Source organism: Magnolia sinica, chromosome 3, assembly GCF_029962835.1.
Source record: "Magnolia sinica isolate HGM2019 chromosome 3, MsV1, whole genome shotgun sequence".
In the NCBI taxonomy this organism is placed as follows: domain Eukaryota; kingdom Viridiplantae; phylum Streptophyta; class Magnoliopsida; order Magnoliales; family Magnoliaceae; genus Magnolia; species Magnolia sinica.
Genome location: NC_080575.1, coordinates 28,111,832 through 28,132,841, shown reverse-complemented (window position 1 = coordinate 28,132,841; position 21,010 = coordinate 28,111,832). Strand labels below are relative to the sequence as shown.

Genomic DNA, 21,010 nt, shown 5'->3' with positions numbered 1-21,010 from the left:
GTTAAATAAGAAGGCCTTAAATTTGGTAGAATCTAAGACAATCAGATAACCTCTTAAAGATATCCACAATGAATTGAATGAACTTTTGAAGGTTTCCTTTTCCGCGTTTCCTCACCAACTCACTTACAAAATCCATGGCCGCAGTCCGAGGACTATACAAGTCCTCAATGATATCTGTACAAAAGCATGAGAGATCTTACAATACCCTACAATACTGAGACTTAAGATGAACAACCGTACAACTATTCAATGTAAAATGCCTGGATTTAAAGGCTCACCATAACCCTTCCTCACATATTCATGTGGATCTTCATTCCATAGTTTTTGATCATTGTCATTGAAGCACATAAGTGGAAAAATTATCCCAAAAAGAAGAACATCAAGATGTGGCTGCATCAATTGGTACATGCTAGTTTTTGAAATACTGCAGAAAACCAGGAAAAAAAAAATTATTCCACCAGTGAAAATTGAAAAGGAATTCATCTATATGATCTGCCAATAAAATAAGGATTTTGCATAAACAATTTCAGAGTATTTCTTTTTATCTTCGTTGTAAGGGGTGCAACTTAAAGAAAAATGCAAGAATCATGAGTGTTTTTCCAACAATTCACAATTTTATGCAATCATGCCAAAAAACAAAAACACAAAAGAGGATGCAATATGCTTTCTTTTCTTTTATCCAATGCTTAATTTTGTTTTGCAATAAAAAGGTAAAGAATTATTGTCCATTGTTTCACTTCAAAACCTAATGATAATTCATCTTGTTATCCACAATGACTAACTCATACATCTAACTTGGCAATATGAGAAAAATAAAGTTATTATGTTTTTAAGCTACATCCTAAAAGCATGTAGAGTGAACACATATATAGATCATACATCAAATGCCAACACATTTTTTTAATGGATATGGGAGGCATGTTCTCTAGCAAAGTAGCAAAGATGTATGATTATCATCATATTCACTAGACCAATAGGGATCATCAACATCATGGGGAAAAAAGTCCTAGTACCATGGCAAGGAACTCAAGTAACATCGTGTAGTACTTCAATTTCCTTAAAAAGGATTGGGGAGACTCAAAATGCAACCACACAGTATGATCCATTCTCCTCCTTTGCACTACCCAAAATATAAGAAATGTATCTGAACTACCAAATAGAAACAGAGAAAAAGTAATGGAGTGTTTACTTGGCCTCAACCAATTACCGACACCAAGCTTCTTTAACAAAATTTACCAGATACTTGACATTTCATTCCTGGTGTAATCATTGCATCTTACTATTATAGTTTCTTTCACTTGTTGAAATAAAATAATTATTAAAAACACACACACACACACACACACACACACACAAAAGGGAACAACACCATGACAAGTGAAGATTATGGCTTTTATACTTTTCTGCCTCAAAGCTTATGTTGCTGTACTTTCTAAATTTCAAGGCAAACAGCTGATTGTGCTGTTTCCTAATTCTATCTCTATAGTTTTTTTTTTTTTTTTACCACTTCTGTCTCTATAGTTAACCCACTCAACTTTGAATTATTCCTAGCTAAAGTCATCAAGTTTGCCAGGAGACAAAAGGGAAACACAGAAGAAAAGGTTCTCGAAAGTCCAATTGCTTATGAGCTATGACAATGCATGTGATTGAGCACATTTGGACTCTGAAGTAAACAGTCAAAATTTTTCTTCTTTTTGTTTGAACGATAACAGTCAAAAGTTTTTCATGAGATAGAAAATACAAGTACAATGCACATTACACCAACCTGCTACTCAAATATTGGAGAATAAGGTTGGTAACTCTATCAGGTAAATATTCACCCCTACGGATCGCATCCAGCAAATTCAAATGGCACGCCAAGATTTTCCCAGCATAGTTATTTTGAAACATCTGGGCAAAAGCTTTGCTCTCTGGTTTTTGAAGCTTCAAATCTCCAAACCTGTGAGATTAAGATTTTAAAAAAAAACAATCATAAACCACCAAAATAATATGAACTAAAGGTACAGATCATCATGCAAAAGGGGGATGTAATTAGATGGTAAAAGAGAGAATGAATCTCTTTTTTTTTCAAAGATAGGGAATGGATATTTTCTCAAAAGAGAAAATAAAACATTATCCTCAAAATAGCATAATCAGACTAGACGGATAACAAGTCTTAAAAGAAAGAAACCCCAAATATTAATGAAAAGACTAAAATACCCTCCTTGTTTATATTACTATGGTTTTATTATCTTGATCATTTTAAGGCTTAAAGGAAAATAAACAAAAGCAAATATAAACAAGAAATTAAGCTTATTATGCATCCGTCCATGGGATCCCTCACGTGTGCTTATGCAGAGCCTACATAGGTGACATATCAGGCCCATATGTGTGATCAAGTTAATACGCACGTATTTGCATCAGATTGATATTGAAGAAGCCGCAAACTCACCGAGTATACAACCGGTTCAAAATGTGAACCGTCCACTTCTTCACTTTCCACCAACCCCATGATTTTCTCATCTCAGGATCAGTTGGCTGGCCTTCTAAAGGAACGGGCCTTTCCAATATGTTCAAGAATAAAACCATCCAAGCATTGAACACATTGGCATCAAACAGCTGCTTCGGTATCTCTAACTGAAAAACACAGGGAAACAAAAGCAAAAAAGAATGGTAAATAATGAAAACTAATAGACATCAAACTGTCTAACTTGTCATGTTAAACATACATATATTGACGACCAGAATATTTTGCAAATGAGTTTGATTAATTCTGCTACTTCCAATGTTGGGTTGACAATTTGAACAAGCCCATTAAATATATTCAGTAAATGAGGAAATGTCTCCTTAACAATGAGATAGACTGGGATCCGCTCTTCATCTGACTTGAACCTTCAAGTACCAAAAAAAGGAAGAATAGTTAGGGCAAGCTAGTTTAAGAAAAAAAAGGGGGGGAAAAACTATAAAAAATAAAATGTAGGATATTCTACAAATAAAGGAATGTTAAACAGAAAACCGAAATAAAAAGGTGCATCCTAGTTGATTTGGAAATTACATAGTGAAAAGCATTTAAAGGAAATTTTCAAGATGCGGAGATCCTTAGGAAAACGAGTACTTCATTTTATGAAGAATTGCCACCATGCCACTAGAATATGCATTCTGGATACATAACATGCAAATCAAGGAAAATGGATCTACTTTGTATTCTTGTTTTCTGTCACACAAGTATATGTTGATAAATTTCCATGTCTCCATTTGTGTGCAAACCATTCTAGTTCCAGGTCTCCAAGTTCCAGTGTTCTACTAGAATACCATTGTTTAAATATGGATAGGTCATCCAGTCTTTCTGGGTCTTTCAGTCCAGCACTCATGCATGTGCCCACTAAAATCACCCGTGTCCGTTTCAAAATAACACGAGACAGGCAGAGAGCTGGCGAGAGGGAAACAGACAATGCATAACAATCTCTTATAAACAGAATGCTAATAGAGGGAGGCATGAAGAACCACACTGACTACAAAAGGAAGCTTACTCATATTTCCTCGATAGAATCCTCAATACATATAAAGCTCCATATACTTGTTGATCTTGCAAGTTGTGCTTTATCCAGTGGAGAAGGCCAGGCCATTGTTCAGGGTAATCAGCATGGATGATTGTCTTGATGCACTCCCCAAGCTGTACTCTATATGATGTCAAGTATATATCAGAAAGATCCATCCATTACAGAACTTTGTAACCATTAAAAGGAAACAACTCAAGAGTATATATCAGAAAGATCAACCCATTAATAACTTTGCAACCATCAGAACGTACACATTTAAGGATTAATGACAACAGGGAAAAGAACATGAGCATTAAAAAACAGAACTCTTGGTCCTTTAAATATCATCACTGAATGTTCAGAGGGAGGATGTTAACACAATACACAAAAATCAACCTATATATATATATAATGAAAGCTGCAGGTCATAACCTATCTTCTAACTTTTATGGATAATGCAAATTTTACTGAAAAACTCCAGCCTTTTTTCCTCTTTCCAATAAAATATGCATCATAACCTATCAGTTATTTGGCCTGTAAGCTTGATTAACGAATCTAAAAAGATGATCTGTACAAAGAAAAGACACAAAATCAATGCCCAGTCATGCACTCACAAGTTACAACATTGCGCAAGCATCAACAGAAAGATGGATACATTTTCATCTTCAGAAACAAAAAAGAAAGAAAGAAAATGGATTTCACTTCAACAGGACCTTTCCAGAAGTAAGCCTGACAACGTGCATGAGAATCCACAATCAATAAAGCAAGTTAAAAAGGGAAACAGATGAGGGTAATATGTGGAAAGAAAGAACACAATACCAGAAGTGAGCAAGACATTCATGCACTGTCATTTTTATGACAAAGTGTGCACGATGTATAAAGATCTAGCAAGTATGTTCCACAATAACTTGGACAATAGCATTATGAGGACATTGACCATATTGCTTCAGTCAGCTTTGCTATTTGCTCTTATTATTAGAAGTTGGTATACGTGCACATATATGGGGAATGCTAATATTCCAACTTCAGGGGTACATTAGTAACGTCCTCAGAGCTTTCATGAGACATGTGGTATAGCCAATCATCAATCCAGTTGGTTCATTCGATCATATCAATAGGGGAAAACCATGGTGCAAAAATCACAATGATCAAATTATCATACTGTTGGGGCCAACCATTGAGTGATCCGGACAGTTTGTTCATTCCTGCTGTTTATCACTATATTTGGCGCATCTCCTCTGTTTAACACTTCCTTTGTTACCTTTGAGAGGTATTTTAAGACCACAATTCCATGGGGTAATACCCCTTTTTATTTTCTCATCAATTTACAATCGTTCTTCAACTTTTGTGAGAGGTTTTCAATCTCCTCATTGAACCAGAGCGCCAGGCTCTCTTCATGTTTGGTCTTCCTTCCACCTCAACTTGGGAACTAGAACACAGCCATCTCCTCTTCCTCCAGGTTTGATCCCTGTTCTTTATCTTTCTCCTACAGAACATAGCCTCCAAATTGTTTTCCCTTTCTTATATTTTTTTTCTTGAATCTTTTCCCGATTCTTCTTCTTTTTTCCCTATCTCTACCATTCCCCTCCTCATGACACTAACCCTAACCCAATTAGGTATGCAACCCCAACCCAATTTTTAAACAGTTGCATCAAATGGATCCTCGACCTATTTAAATCAGGTCAGAAACCCTGGATCCAGGTACCTATAGACAGCCTAGACAGCTACACACTTGCATACATATAGTATTGCTCGTATCTTACCTACCCTCATACAATTCAGCGAAGTAGTGCTTTCAAAAGAAAACATCATTACATCGCTATGATGTTTTTCAATGGTATCACTAAGACGTGAGTCGGACTTGTATTGGTGTTGAGGTGTTCCATAGCAAGTTCCTGAGCATCGTGGGTGGAAACATTTCCTGTTATCACGTTGAATCAAGAAGTTGTGAAAACATTCTCCATGATAGATCTCCTTTCTCAACTCCCTATAGCAGGAATTCTGTGAGCATGGCTTTGTTTGCCATATTAGTCGCACATGCTGGCCTTTATGATGCAACCCATGAATCTACTACAACTTTGACCAAGGTGGACTTAGCTTCAACCCACAAAAAAGAAGGCTAACTCAGCATTAAGTAGAGCTGAAAATATACAGGCCATGATGAATGGTCCAAACTCTCCAGAGTTTTTCTATCTTTTGAGGTTGACGATGTCCTCATGCCATCTCAACCAACAGCATTGATGATAGAAGTTGCAGAACTACATTAATCAACATTCACCAAGTGATGGCATCATTCATTACATTGAAAAAAATGACCACAGTAAAAAGCTTTTCTTCTAGAAACCAAGTCCTAAAACTCACATCCCACCTCCCTCGCTCAACAATATGGGTTGAAGGGAACTCCTTGAACACAAATAGGCAGTTGAAATACCTTGTAATGCCGGTCAACGGCCCACCATAGGGCCCAGCAAGTGCTGATTTTGAATTGTTTATTTATAGATTTTGAGCCTAAATATCAAAAGCTACAATTTACAATTTATGGGAGATATGGGAGGATGTGATATATGATATGAGGCATATTTAACGAGATGATTAAAGGTTTTAAGAATTATTTCCTAGATTTTCTTTTATCATTATTAGGCTTTTATCATGTTAGGTAGATTAGATTGATTTGAAATCAACTATAATTTATTTGAAATCAATCTCATTGTGGGGGGATCCTCATTAAAGATTCATCTAGGGTCCATAAAAAGGGAGGATGGTGTAGGAGGCAAGCATTCCAAACTTTCCAAGCATGAGTTTTGTTTTGTAAGAAGTTTGATATCAATAAAATATTTCTCCCTCTCTACTTAAATATTCTTGTGGGTGTACTGTTGTCCATTTAATTCAGGTGTCGAGATTTCATTGACTCGACAACTGGGTTGCACCATTTTGGCATCAAAGGGGGGTTATCTTTGGGAATTTTCTACTCTACACCATCTTCTAATGGTGTCAAAAGAGGTAACATAGGAAGAGTTTGCGAAAGTAGCTCAATCGACCCGCACACCCATGGAATAGATCAACTCATACATTCGATAGGCAATCTCACTGATCAAGTAGGAGAACTCTAGCGTGCAAGGAACCCTGAGAACGAAGTTGGACAATGTGGACACATAGGGAAAAGCTTCACCAAGGTCTTAACCAACAACAGGCAGGCCACGATTTGTGAAGACACCAATGATCAAATCATTTGATCGTGGGAACGTGAGAGAGAGCTTGGAATTAAGGTAAAAAATCTAAAATTTTATGGTCGGTTGCATGTTGACGATTTCATCGATTAGTTGAGCCAGGGGAAAAAAGTATTCGAGTAGAAGGAAATCACATACAATTAGAAGGTTGGTAAGCAACTATGAAATTTTCCGGTTGCACTTTAGCATGGTGGGATGGTCTCCAAGCCAAACTTCTCCATCAATATAAGGAGGAGAGTAAATTTTTGGTAGAAGATGAAAAAGTTAAAAAGGAAATTCATACCCAGAACTTATGCCCATGACATCTATCAAAGATGTTACAATCTATATCAAAGGTATAAATCAGTAAATGAATACACCAAGGAGTTCCTTACATTGACATCATGAGCAAGGTTTTGTGAATTGGCTTTCAAAGATGTATTTAAGATGTCTAATACATACATACTTGCATTAAAATCCAAAGTGATAATTAATAGGGGATTTAAGAGATGATTTAGTGACCCACAAGGACCGTCATCAATGATAGAGCTGCATACTAATTTCCAACTTGAGGCAACCACAGGACCTCCCATGAGTCGAGGGACTATAGGCCAACGTCCAACAATGAAGATAAACACCAACCTAGGGGGAGGTGGTTATGGACAGGAGGCTGGCACACCCAAGACAGGACAAAACAACACTCCTTTTGCGTGCTTTATCTGTGGGCCACTGGGAGATCGTTCTTTTCACTGTCTTGAACATCAGTCCACAATTAAACTAAATTTGGTCAAGGAAGAAGAAAATGTTGAAGACATCTCAACCACAAGCAATGAAAGATAAAGATAATAAGGAATATAAAAATAAATAAATACAAAAACAAAACATGCAAACAAGGATAGGGTGCATGTTAAAGAAGTGGCAGCAGCCAGCAGGTATGTATGGTGATCATTGATTATCCAACGGATTATGCCATCAACACTTCAGGTGATTGATGAGGGGCGATGCTTGCGACACATTATCTTCTACGCCACTTGTGCTTCTGGTGAGAAAATATGCACAATTTGGTAGACAAGGGGGATTATTTAAAATTCAAAGTACATAATATGTTAACTCCAGCTGCATAGTTTCATTCTCTATTGGATCTAAATAAATGGATAAGGTGTGGTGTGACGTGCTCCCCATGGGAGATGAATACATGGCACATTTTGTTATGGAGAGTGATTGTGGGACTGAGAGATGGTGCATTTGACCTGGGTAAACACCTATTCCTTCACTAAGGATGGTATTAATATCACATTGCACCAACATTCAGAGTATCAGTATCCTTACATGTATCAATAGCCGAAGATATGGAAACATGTATCGGTATCACCAATATTGTTGCCGATACTCAAAAAATATCATTGTTCGAGGAAACATTGGGGAAATGTTGGAAGAATGTGTAATTTTCAGCGAAACTTCAGAAGATGTTAGGCACATGTTTACACATGTAGGAATCAAAACATTGTAAAAAGCAACTATATATAAGAAGTTTCCATTTTATTGAGGCCTAGCCACGTGTTGTTGAAAAAATCAGCATAAAATAAATATATAAATTTTGTAGCCAATTAGTAGATTGGCCACCACTCATAAATATATAAAAATTCCACATTAATTAACAATGAAGAACATATTCTCCAATATAAAATTGAAAAAATTAGGATTTTCCCCATTTTTCACTTAAACGTTAATTTTTTTGCCACAAAAAATGTTAACTTATTCGCCACTCAATACATGTGAATCATGCATACACATGGATTTTCATTGCAATCCATGTTATACTTGAAAAAAATACAAAAATCTATGGATTTTTTGTCACCTTTGAGTTCTAGCCCATCTTCATTTCGAGTCAAGATTTATCCCCAAATTCAAACTTTTATTCAATAAAAATTAAGAGTGATCGAAATCACCCAAGGAAAAAATCCCCCCAAAAAAGGAGATACTTTAGGTTTTTTTTGAAAATTTTCAATGTTCTATCACTTTTTGCCTATTTATAAATGTTTCCTTAGTATCAGATAAATTATCATTGGTATCAAGGATATGTGACCAATGGTATCGCCTATACCAGGGAAGTTTTATAAGGGATTCTTCTCAAAGTATCGTTGATATCAACAATATCCTAGGTATCACTGATATTATCGAAAATATTGATAATATTTGAAAAAAAGTATACATCTAGTAGTTACGGTTAGTGTTCGAATTGTCAGTGTCGCTACATGTTTCGTTGGCCGGAGATAAAGATATAGTATCGTTATCGCCGATAATATCGCCGATAACTGGAAATTCAGGAAAAAAGGAAAAAACATGAGTAAAATGTTGGAATTTTTCAGTAAAACTTCAGGACATGCCTAAATACACATATTTTCATATTTAGAAATTTAAAAAAAATAATAAAAAAATGCATTACATAACTGTGGGGCCCACTATGATGTATGTGCCTTATATCCACACCGTCCATCAAATATGATGGCTCCTGTCAAGTCATGATCTGAAAAATGAACAAGATCCAGATCTTTAGTGGACCATACCACATGAAACAAACCATTGTGATTAAATCGCCACCAATGAAAACTTCATGGGGTCCACCAGAATGTTTATTTGCCATTCAATCTATTAATAAGCTCACAAAGACATAGATGAAGAGACCACACAAATATAAGCTTAATCCAAAACTTTCGTGGCCTGTGAGAAGTTTTATTGGTCAATTACCACTGTTTCCCATATTATGGTCCACCTACGATTGGGATTTGCTTATGTTTTGGAGCATGCCCTAAAATGAGTTTTCAAAATAGATGGATGGAGTGGATATAAGGCACATGTGTCACGGTGGGCCCACGGTCAGGGATTCCACCCACTTCAGTGGATCCAAAGATCCATGAAAGTCGCACCTCAAATATCCATTAAAGTCGCCCCGGAACAACAATGTGAGTGGGACCCTGACCGTACAGCCCACCTTGATGCATGCATTGTATATCCATGCCGTCCATCTGTTTTTCCAGTTTCAATTAGGGTGTGGTCCAATAAATGAAGAAGCAATTTCAGGTGGACCATACCACAACAAATAGTGGTCATTGAACGTCCACCATTAAAACCTTCTTCAGGTCCACCGTAATGTTTGTTGATTATCAACCTATTGTTCAGGTCAAACAGACCTGGATAGAAAAACAAATATCCATTTGATCCAAAACTTTTGTGGCCCATATAATATTTTTAATGGCCAATAACCATTGTTTTCGATGGTGTGGTCTACATGAAAATTATATTTGCTTCATTTTTTAGACCATGCCCTAATATAATGTGGAAAAACAAATGGATGGCATGGATATACAATGCATGCATCGAGGTAAGCCCTACATTAAGGGTCCCACTCAAATCGTTGTTCCGGTGTCTCACCAATGTCCCGCTCCAGGAGGCGGATTGCGTGGTGTGCCAAACCACGGACCTAATTGGTGTGTTGATGTTACCAAGTTTTGTTGGCCCCACCATGATGCATGTGTTATATCCACACCATCCATTCATTTCACAAGATCATTTTCAAGCATTGGCCAAAAAATGAGTCAAATTCGAATCTCAAGTGGACCATACCACAAAAAGCAGTGAGGACTGAACGTCTACCATTGAAAACTTCTTGGAGGCTTTCACATTTGGAGCTACTTGAGATTTCACATCAATTCATAAAATGATCTGTAAAAACTTATGGACAGTGTGGATACACAAAAAATGCATCAACGTGGCCTTGTACATTAAGGGTAACACCCACTAAAGTATTACTCGCATAACACCTAATCCACTTCCCTTAATAAATAGATTGCCTATTGAGTATACGAGTGAGTGTACTTTGTAAATTATGTGGGGCCCACCATGATTTGGATGTCTTATCCAAACCGTCCATCCTTTTTAGAAAGAAATTTTATGGAAATGTACAAAGAGTTGAACATATCAAAAGCTTATGTGGACCACGCCACAGGAAACATTGAGAATGAACGCCTACCATTGAAACTTCTTCGAGGCCACATAATTTTTGAATCAAGTTGATATTTGTGTTATCCCTTCATCCTTGCCTTTGTATCCTCATGAAAAGGTTTGATGACAAATAAACATTACCATGGGCCCTAGGAAGGTTTCAACAAGGGAAATCATTATTCTCACTCTTGCCTGTGGTGTGGTCCACTAGAGCTTTGGATATGCTTCAATTTTGGGCTTAGCCCTAAAATGAGTTGGAAAAAAGGATGGACAGCATGGATAAACCACATACATTCAAGGTGGGCCCAAGAGAGTTTACTTAGTATGATAAAGTGTACTAAATATATCAGTATGCAATCCGCCTCCACGAAGCTTTAGAAAAACGATTTGTAGAGGGAATTTCACCAAAGAAAGAGGGATTTTCGAAAAGAGGATTTTGTTTGCATTGAAAACTCTCCCATCTCATAAAGGGGGATTTTTTATTGAGGGTTTCAAAACCCTAAATCCATCCCAAATCAGGAAGAAATCTCCCAAAATTTTAGATTTTTTGCCGAAATCATCCATCTTGCAACATCGAAGGGAAATTTTGAGATTTTTCTTACCTCTGTCGAAGAGGGAGCTATCAATTGATGTCAGATCCTGTTCTTCCGAGTTCCGATTAACCAGGTAATACCGAAATCAAATCTTCTTCTTTTTCCAATTTTTACTTATTTGCGCAAGGCTACAAGCGATATTCTCAGCGATAATTCAAATTATCAACGATAATGAAAATTTCGCTGATGTTTCACCGATATTCAGGAGAGAAACGAAAAATTAGGGTTTCGGTGTCGCTAGTGCAGCGACACCGATATTATCGGCGATATTTCGATGATATCGGCGATAATTTTAACACTGGTTACAATATTGCCGTAATGCTGACTTGGCAATACCGATAATATCAATGATCTTATTGATAATATCGCTAATATTTGTTAAACTACATTGCACCCAATGAAACATCTTCCAGTGCCCGAATCCAATAAAGATGGAGGATAAAAAAAAAATTTGTTCAATGAAGAAAAGTTTGAAGAGAAAAGCAATGAGACTAGCATCATTTGTCTTCATGGCTAAAGAAGAACAAAACAGTGATGTTTCACCTCCTATACAAGAGCTCCTTCATGAATATGAAGAGCTGGTGCCCGGAGAACTCCCAGTTGGGCTCCCTCCTATGAAGCACATTCAACATTACATTGATTTAATCCCAAGTTCGAGTCTATTGAATCTTATGCACTACCAAATGAGTCCAGTCGAACAAGTCGAGCTCCACAGACATGTTACTGAGTTACTACAAAAGGGTTCAATTTGGAAAGGATATCATTACATGTTATTAGAGTTAGGGCTGAAAGTCGGGCGGGTTGGGTAGGGTTGGTGCTCAACCCTACCCCAACCCAAGGTTCCTATACCTCAACCCTAACCCAACCCAACCTCGGGTTGGAAATTCTCAACCCAAGCCCAACCCAAGCGGGCTCGGTCGGGTTGGCCAAGTAGATATATACTAATATTTTCATTATTACATTAGTCTATTATATTTTCAATACACGTCTTATTTTTTGTACCTATAATTTTATTAATTATATATGTATTTATTTATGGTAAAGAAGTTCATTTTTGTAAACAAATAATCTAAAATATAGGACTACTCCATTAAAAGTCGTATAGTGTATCAAGCAATCTATTTGAGAGGGAGAAATCTAGCGTATCTTGTTAGCTTGAGTCATCGAAAATGATGTGGACCAATGAAAACCGACGACATTGGGATTTCCTGTGCCTTCAACACAAACGATCCACACTCGCAATTATAATTAATTTATAAGGAACTTATATATTGATCGGGTTCGGGCTGGGTCGGGCAACCCAAGACCTCAACCCAAGCCCAACCCAAGTTTTATCGGGTTGGTGTTTGTATGGCCCAAGCCCGAGACCAAACCCGATACATCCTGCCCAAGCCCAACCCAATGTCGGGTCAGTCACGCGTCAGTCGGGTTGAACCCACCCAACTTTCAGCCCTAATTAGAGTTACTACAAAAGGGTTCAATTTGGAAAGCATGTTGTTACATGCTATTCCGACATTATTAACCCCTAAGAAGATGGATCTTGGAGAATGTGTATGAACAATCGTGCAATTAACCGGATTACTGTTAAATACTAGTTTCTTATTCCTCTTGGATGATATGTTGGACATGTTGCATAGAGAAAAGGTCTTTTCAAAGATCTGCTTGAGCAAATCTCTTCAAATACATAGTCAGCCCAGGGTCGAGTGCAATGCTACATTTAAGACTCGAGATGGGTTGTATGAGTGACTCGCCATGCCATTCATCCTTTCAAATCATTGAGCACTTTCATGAGAATGATAACAAAGGTACTCCTATTTCGATGATATTCTTATTTTTAGTCATTATTCATCTGTTCACATTGATCATTTATGACAGATATTTGATGTACTACAAAAGGAGTCACTACTCGTTAACTTGAAAAGGCATTCCTTTCTTATTGATAGTGTTGTGTTTTTTTTTTGGGTATATTGTGTTTGTAGTAGGAATCAAGGTTAACCATGAAAAAATTGAGAACACTGCAGAGTGGCCCACACATGAATCCTTTCGAAGGTCCGTTCTTTCCACAGTTTAGAGACATTTTATCAAAGACTTATCTGGAATTTCAGTACAATCATTGCACTTGACACCGATTACATGTGTGGAGGAAGTTCGAATGGGCTAAATAGGCAGACTAAAGCTTTAGTATCATAAAAAAGAAGATGACGGCTCCAATTCTTGCACTTCCAAAATTCAATGAAGCCTTTAAAGTGAAAAGTGACACTTCAAATATGGCATGGTACTATGTTGAGTTGGAAAGGAAAGTCGATCGGTTTCTTTAGTGAGAAGCTTAATGATACACAAAAGAACTACTCCACGTCAATATTGTAAAAACTCAAAATCATTATCGTATCACAAAATCATAATAGGGGCACAATCATATCGAATCATATCGAATTGTGAATAGTAAGATTTTTTTCTGATTTCTTTTATATATATATATATATATATTGAAAAGATATGAAAAATACTAGTAAATCAGAAAAGATTAAAAACACATCAATCGTCCATTTCCCATCACACACACACACACACACACACACACACACACACACACACACACAAAAAAAAAAAACATATCATAATATTATCAATTGAGAAAATGTACATTGTATACATATCATGATAGTAAAGGATTCTTATATTTTTCCTTTGCTTTCTTTTACTGTCTTTCAAAAAAATTTATCTTAAAAAACATAAAAGAGTCCCTTAATAACTTTGTTCTTTTGTACCTCTCTTGAGTGTAGAATTGTGTTAGAAAAAATGGCATGCAATTCATACGACTCGATAAAATAACTGTACTATTCTATTTTTTAAATTTGTGATTTGGGTGTACAATTAATCGTTTAATCGCACACCAATATGATACAAAATACAATTCATATTGTGAATCATGCGATGCTGATAACAATGCTCCATGTATGGTCTCGAGTTCTATGCAATCATCCAGTCGTACAACATTAGAGGCATTAACTGATTCATCAGGAATTTATTTTATACTCAAACCATAAGGCGTTGAGATAAACTCCCAAAAGAAGTTGAGTGCTCGTCATGCAAAGTGGATGACTTTCCTACAAGAACATACTTTCCTTGTGTTACAAAGCTTGAAGTCATAACAAAACAACAAATGCTTTAGGTGAGATGGTAGTTATACTAGGAACGCTTGTTGTGGAGGTCATGGGATTCGAGACATTAAAAGAACAATACAATGAGGACCCCATTTTTAAGTAAGTGTTCGATATATTTGTGGATGCCCGAGGTTTATCTAAACCAAGTGTTGTGCATGAAGACTACTAATATTCGATGAAGCCAAAAAAGCAATACTTGGTGAAATTTAATAAATAAATAAATAAAGCTTATTTTAAATGCGCATGGATCACAGGTTAAGAATTGAAAAGATTGGATCTAAACCTCGACCACTTGCAATGAAGCATTCAACACGCTCAACTCTAGGGGTATAATGCTGGCCAACGGCCCACTGTAGAGCCCAAAATATTTTGATTTGGATTATTTATTTATAGATTTGGAGCCTAAATATCTAAAGCTATAATTTACTATTTCTGGGAAACTTGGGAGGATGTGGTGAATGATATGGGGCTGATTTAAAGATGTGATTGAATATTTTCAAGATTATTTCCTAGATTTGCTTTCACTACTATTAGGCTTTTAACATCTTGGGTAGATTAGATTGATTTGAAATCAACTACAATTGATTTTGAAATCAATCTCTTAGTTGGGGGATCTTCATTGAAGATTCATCTAGGGTCTATAAAGAGGAGGGGGATTAGAGGTAAGCATTCCAAAATCTTGTAAGCGTGAACTTTTTTTTGGAGTATTCTAAGAAGAATATCAATAAAGTATTTCTCCCGCTCTACTCAAATATTCTTGTGGAGGGTACTCTTGTCCATTTCCTTGCGATTCAAGTCGAGATGTCATTAACTCATCAACCAAGACGCACCACCTTGGGCAGTGTATTTCAACCTTCAGGAAGTTTAAATTCCCTCATTTTTTAATTGGAGAGGTTCAGTCCATTCCATCACAGTAAAAATCTCAATCCTAAACTTTTCGATTTTTTTCTTATAAAAAACCAGCACTAGTATGGGAAATATAGACAAAGTACAAAAAAGGACAACAAACTTTCTAATAATGGAGTAGATTGTAGATCTGCCATCTATGAGGTTGCGATTTGTGTCGTTGTCTCTTTGTGAATTTCAGATCCTTCGTGTAGACCTCTTGTCATCTGTAATTTACTATGTTTTGATCCAGGGAAAAAGTATATCTAGACATCAATTCAACACAAATCTACGAGAAAATGCAAGTTTATCAACATAAAATATAGAATAAAATTAATCAACAAATTAAATCATCACACAAGGCCACCACTTCTTATGGGTGTAATAAGAACTAAGAAATCATAATAAGCAAAGAGCTAAATAAACAACAGAATCTGCCAAATCTTTGGAACTTCTCGGCCATTAAGCCTAATGCAGAAAAGCAATCAAGAACATATAATTGACTATCATTTGCTTTCTCGTTGGCAATCAATAGTTACCACTGCATTTGAGTCATCACATGTTTTGAGCTTGACAAAAAAAAAAAAAAAAATCTCAGTGTACCTCAATAAAGGAGGAACTTGAACAATAAACACGAGGAGGTTCTCCCTGACCATGCCTTTATCGGCTATTGATATCTTTTGCTGCTCCCCTACGATAATTAGACATAAAATCTACTAAAGTTCCATGCTAGGCATTAATAGACATAAAACACATTGCAAAATGGATATACCTAGCTCGCGAGGTGACCAATTTTTAGCCACAAAATTTTTGAAATGTATGCTTGCAACTTGTCGTACACCCATGTCACAATTACCATCAACAATGATTTGTAAAAGCCTCACCAAGTGTTGCGGAGCATACTGGATCTGTAAAATGGGAAAACAAATATAGATATCAAGCAAATGAAGGAAAATTGAGTTCAGAAACAAACTATAAACAATCTCAATTGATAGCTAAGCTCTTTTACTTAATGAGTAATCATGTATTCCCTGCCTTTATGACACTCGCTAAAGCCCACAAAAAGACGACATAGATCATATATCTATGCACTGAGCAACACTAAAAGGTGCCGAAAACAAAAGATAGTTCCAAAGAAAAGGAGGGGATAACCATAACAAAAAACAAACAAAACAAAAAAGAATTAAAAAAAAACACGTGTAAAAACTTTCAAAGAATTGTTATAATAGTGAATGATGACACAGATCTATCTTTGTAGTATTCTGGTTTGGGATATATTTACATGTAAACCTGGAAAAAGACTGATGGTGAATGACACCCAATCTGGAAACATTTTATAGAGGGAAGCATTTGTGCCCCACACAAAATCGGATAGCGGGATGTGCCCTATGTTTTCTCACGTAAAAACAGGCTAAAATGGGAATGCAGCCATAACGGTCTGGATCCCTTATCATCGCATTCTTATTTCAAGCAGTGGACAATAAGTCAGACTGCATTTCAAACTGCTAACCATGAAATGGGATTCAGAGCACTCAGATGAAGAAGCATCTAGGCATCTGCATCCAGCAAATTGTGGATGACAAAAATGGTGTTCATAAAACAGATCAAGACTGCTGATGAATTAAAACCCACGTCAATAACCATGATATAAACCATACATATAGGATCAAAGCTAGCCAATTCTATATTTATTGAGATGTCATCTGACAAATGAACATGAACAGACCCATCAATTTAGAATATCAAAATCCTACGAAATTAATAGATTATGGTATTGGTTGAGATCCCACAAATTGTGGAAGACAAAAATGGTGTTCATAAAACAGACCAGGACTACTGAAGAATTAAAACCCACATCAATAATGACATATAATCCATGCATATAGGATAACAGCTAGCTAATTCATTATTGAGATGCCATCTAATGAATGAACGTGAACAGAACCATCAATTTACAATATCAAAATCCCATGCAATTAATAGATTATGATATTGGTTGAGATCGCACATGAATTGTCATTTTCAAGTATACACTAAATCAATCCAAAAGTCAAATAACCTCTGAGAGATAAAACAGGTAAAGTTCAGATGCACGTAACAACCAGATCCAACAAAAATTAAGGCAAAACAACACCTTACAATCCATGTTATCTTCTGCCACGCATCCAAACAGATGAAACTCAATATACTGATTAGTATTCAAATACAACAAGAAGGTGAATAAATACAACAACAACAAAAAAAAAAAAAAACAAAACAAAACAAATTCCCAAAACATGATTAGAATCAATCAAATTGACTCCAACGCAATCAACCGAAACAATCTCCACGAGAGAAAAATGAAATAAAAGAGAAAAATGAGAAATAGAAGATTCATCACCTGATTGAGGCTCTCTTCAGCAGCTTTTCTCTGCTCTGGATTAGGGCTAAGTGCTGCTTGGAGCACAAGAGCTAGGCTCGGCAGATCCATGATTGACAAAAGAAAACCCTAGATTTATGTCTGGAAATCAAGATGATGGGAGAAGAAAGGGAGGAAAGGAGAAGAATAAGATTGAAGAGTTGAATTTCTAGGATTTTTGAAATAGATTATCTGTGGAGTTTCAGATGGCGTGGACGCAGACAGAAGAGTAAAAGATGCGATGAAAGAAGAAAGAAAGAGAGATGGGTGTTATTTAAACCTAGGGTTTTGCAAGTTGACTCGAAAAGGAAACCGTGCGTTTCTCTGTTCTTTCGCGGGCCATGTACAAGACGCAGTTTTATGGACATATCGCCGAGATATTTTCAAAATCTCGGTCTCTTTTCATTCTACACGATCATATAAATTTATCGCGGCTGATTTTTTAGGACGAATTTACAAAATTACCCTTATTTGATTTTTTTCACTTGAAAAATTAGCAAAGGTTGTTGCTTGTGGATGTGATACGCGTACAACATCCAAACCATCCAACATATACATCACACCGTTATAATAACATGAATACAACATCAATTTGATCAGATCATCGGATCAACTGCACTTCGAATAGAATATTTTGAATGGTGTTTAATTTTTTTACTGGATTAGCCTAAGATTAGATTCACTATTATTTTTTTACCATTTAACAATAATGTTCTCTGATAATAATGTTGGTGTACATCCGTTGGATAGCTTGGATGTAAGACGTGTAAGACTCTAAAGTCTTTGATTTTTGGCTTTGATGTCATGGAAAAAAAAATAAAAAATTAAGGGGTTGTTTGGCACCATGGATTTAGCGAATTCGAGAGAATTTCAAATCCCCTATTTATTTGGCACCATAAAGTAATCGGGAGTTTCAAATCCCTGAAATAGAGGATTTGAAATCCACAATAAAAGCTTGGATTACATCTAAGTTTCCCTTAAGAGTTGCATGTGTAACATGTGTGTCACTGGATTATTAATTTATTGGACACATGACTCACTAATGATATCCCAAAATAATTAAATTATCAATTGCGTCACTATAATTACTTTAATACGATGATCAGTGTCGTCCAAACATTATCTATATAAATTAACAGTTAAAAATAGTTAATTAGTCACTCAGACATGATCTTGTGCCTGTGGCCCATCCAAGACTTAGAATTTCATCATTTTAGGGTAATGTATATGTTTCAACGGGCTTATTATAACTATTGTGTCAAACATTACATACATTCACTAATTAGGGATATTAAAGTTGATTTAGTAATTAAATTAATACTCCTTAAATATATATATGCATAGCTGCATTTGGATTAAAGTTGATTTCGAATTCGGGGTGCTAAACACAATAAAAGGATTTCAAATACAAGGGTTTAAGATCCCGGGGTTCCAAATCCACACTTTAAAACAGCTCTAAAAGGTTTAAATATAATTTCTATTATAAATAAGCATGAAATTTTTATTTTTTTTAAAAAGATAGTAATGTAATTTTTATTATGAATAAACACCTTTGAGCACTACTTGTAAATTTCAAATCTTAAAGGAAATTGTGATAAAATATTCCTAAATTTTATCAAAATTTTAAATTTTAAAAAGTCCTTACGAAGTTATAATAAGTGCTTTGGATGATGATATTATAAAAAAAATCAAAAAAAAAATCAAAAAAAAAAAAAAAAACCATGTCAAAGAAATGGATAAGAACAAGATCTGTCCTCGTGGTTTTTTTTTTTTTGGCTCGGTCACTATTCTTTTTGAGATGATTGTTAGTCATCCTCTCAACAGGCATGTGTGTACAATGACCATTCAAATTATAGGGTTCTATTTTGGATAGAGCATACGTTGCCACAGGCTGATGAATGGTTATAATAAAATAAACATAGATAGTTTAAACTTAGTGAGAAAAGTGGGGTGATTAATGTCTTGTGTCATTATGATTGTCGAGTGGTCTCTATCCATGACGTAATTAAAGTATTGGACTATCCGAATTTTCTCTTTATTTAATTCATTAAATATATACAATCATAAGTATAAATGGTGGTAAACTTACATAGACTAAGTGCAGTTTACATTAGTAATCAACAATACAATATGTTGTATTATAATAGGATAGGCCACCAATCAACAAGGGCAGGTGGCATGTAAGGCAACTTTTCAACAAATTAAAAATAATCATTATTATTATCAATGGTTCTTTCTTATTTAAGATTTTAAAATGTAACATGACATATCTTGATAAGAAGCATAATCATTGCAATACAACATGATTTATTATATCATTTTCATAAACAACTCAAGTAATTTTGTCACCCATTTGCGTCGACATAAATTATAATTTACATATGATATGTTAACTATTGAATATCTGGTGACAAAAAATGGGTATTTGAAAAGGGAATATACATTGATTAAATAAACAAAAAAACGTAAATTAACAAAAATTATGAAATGGATATATAATTTACATTATTTCATAAAACAAATAGGTATTTATAGAGATGATCTTGGATCCTTGGGGTGTGTTTGGGCAGGTGGATTGGAAGGGATTGAATGGTACTATGGTGGATGGCATGGATTTCAAGGTAATGATGGTGTTGTCAATGGATTGTCTTAAGATCCATGGGATTGCTATATCCCGAGATTGCTATATCGAGTCTGTTTGGCACGCCCGGCCAACCCCGGGATTAAACCTTCCCATCCCTTCCAATCCCTCGAACCAAACACGTCCCAGGCAAATTTGAACGGATTAGGGTGGATTGGATAGGATTTAAAGACAATGATGGTGTTGTCAGTGGATTGTCTTAAGATCCATGGGACTGCTATATCCCGAGATCAGATCACCTAGTTTGTTTGGCATGCCCGGCCAATCTCGGGATTTAACTTCTAATCCCTTCCAATACCATCCAATCCCTTCCAATCCGCCCAGCCAAACAGGCCCTTAAATTCTATTCTAAGCTATCTCTCTCTCAAAATTTTGCAATGAAAGTATTCATCTCGATAGCTGAAAATTTTCTAGGGTTCATGAGCCAATCCCAGAAGTAGGGATTGAACTCACTATGATCAAAACAAATGATCATGATTCAATCGAAATAATCTTTTCCAAATTAAAAGTTGATATCCAGACCAAAAAGTCATTTACCTCAAAATTAAACCATTATAAAGCAACAAACGTAGCATACCTTATTTAAAAGAATTCTCGTTCACT

The 21,010-nt window shown here is 35.8% G+C and overlaps 1 protein-coding gene across 4 annotated transcripts in view; it reads right to left on the bottom strand.

The window, feature by feature from the left end:
- LOC131239744 (importin beta-like SAD2) overlaps window positions 1-18,105 on the bottom strand; it is a 42,440-nt gene extending 24,335 nt beyond the window's left edge. For all 4 annotated transcript variants that reach the window (XM_058237590.1, XM_058237592.1, XM_058237593.1 and 1 more), the window contains exons 1-9: window positions 17,749-18,105; window positions 16,141-16,276; window positions 15,972-16,059; window positions 3,510-3,659; window positions 2,709-2,871; window positions 2,432-2,616; window positions 1,766-1,939; window positions 279-424; window positions 51-174 (exon numbers count right to left, since the gene is read on the bottom strand). In XM_058237590.1, coding sequence (XP_058093573.1) covers window positions 51-174; window positions 279-424; window positions 1,766-1,939; window positions 2,432-2,616; window positions 2,709-2,871; window positions 3,510-3,659; window positions 15,972-16,059; window positions 16,141-16,276; window positions 17,749-17,838 — 1,256 coding nt within the window. In that variant the 5' untranslated portion in view covers window positions 17,839-18,105. The remainder of the gene's footprint in view (window positions 1-50; window positions 175-278; window positions 425-1,765; window positions 1,940-2,431; window positions 2,617-2,708; window positions 2,872-3,509; window positions 3,660-15,971; window positions 16,060-16,140; window positions 16,277-17,748) is intronic.
- Between the last annotated feature and the right edge of the window lie 2,905 nt (window positions 18,106-21,010).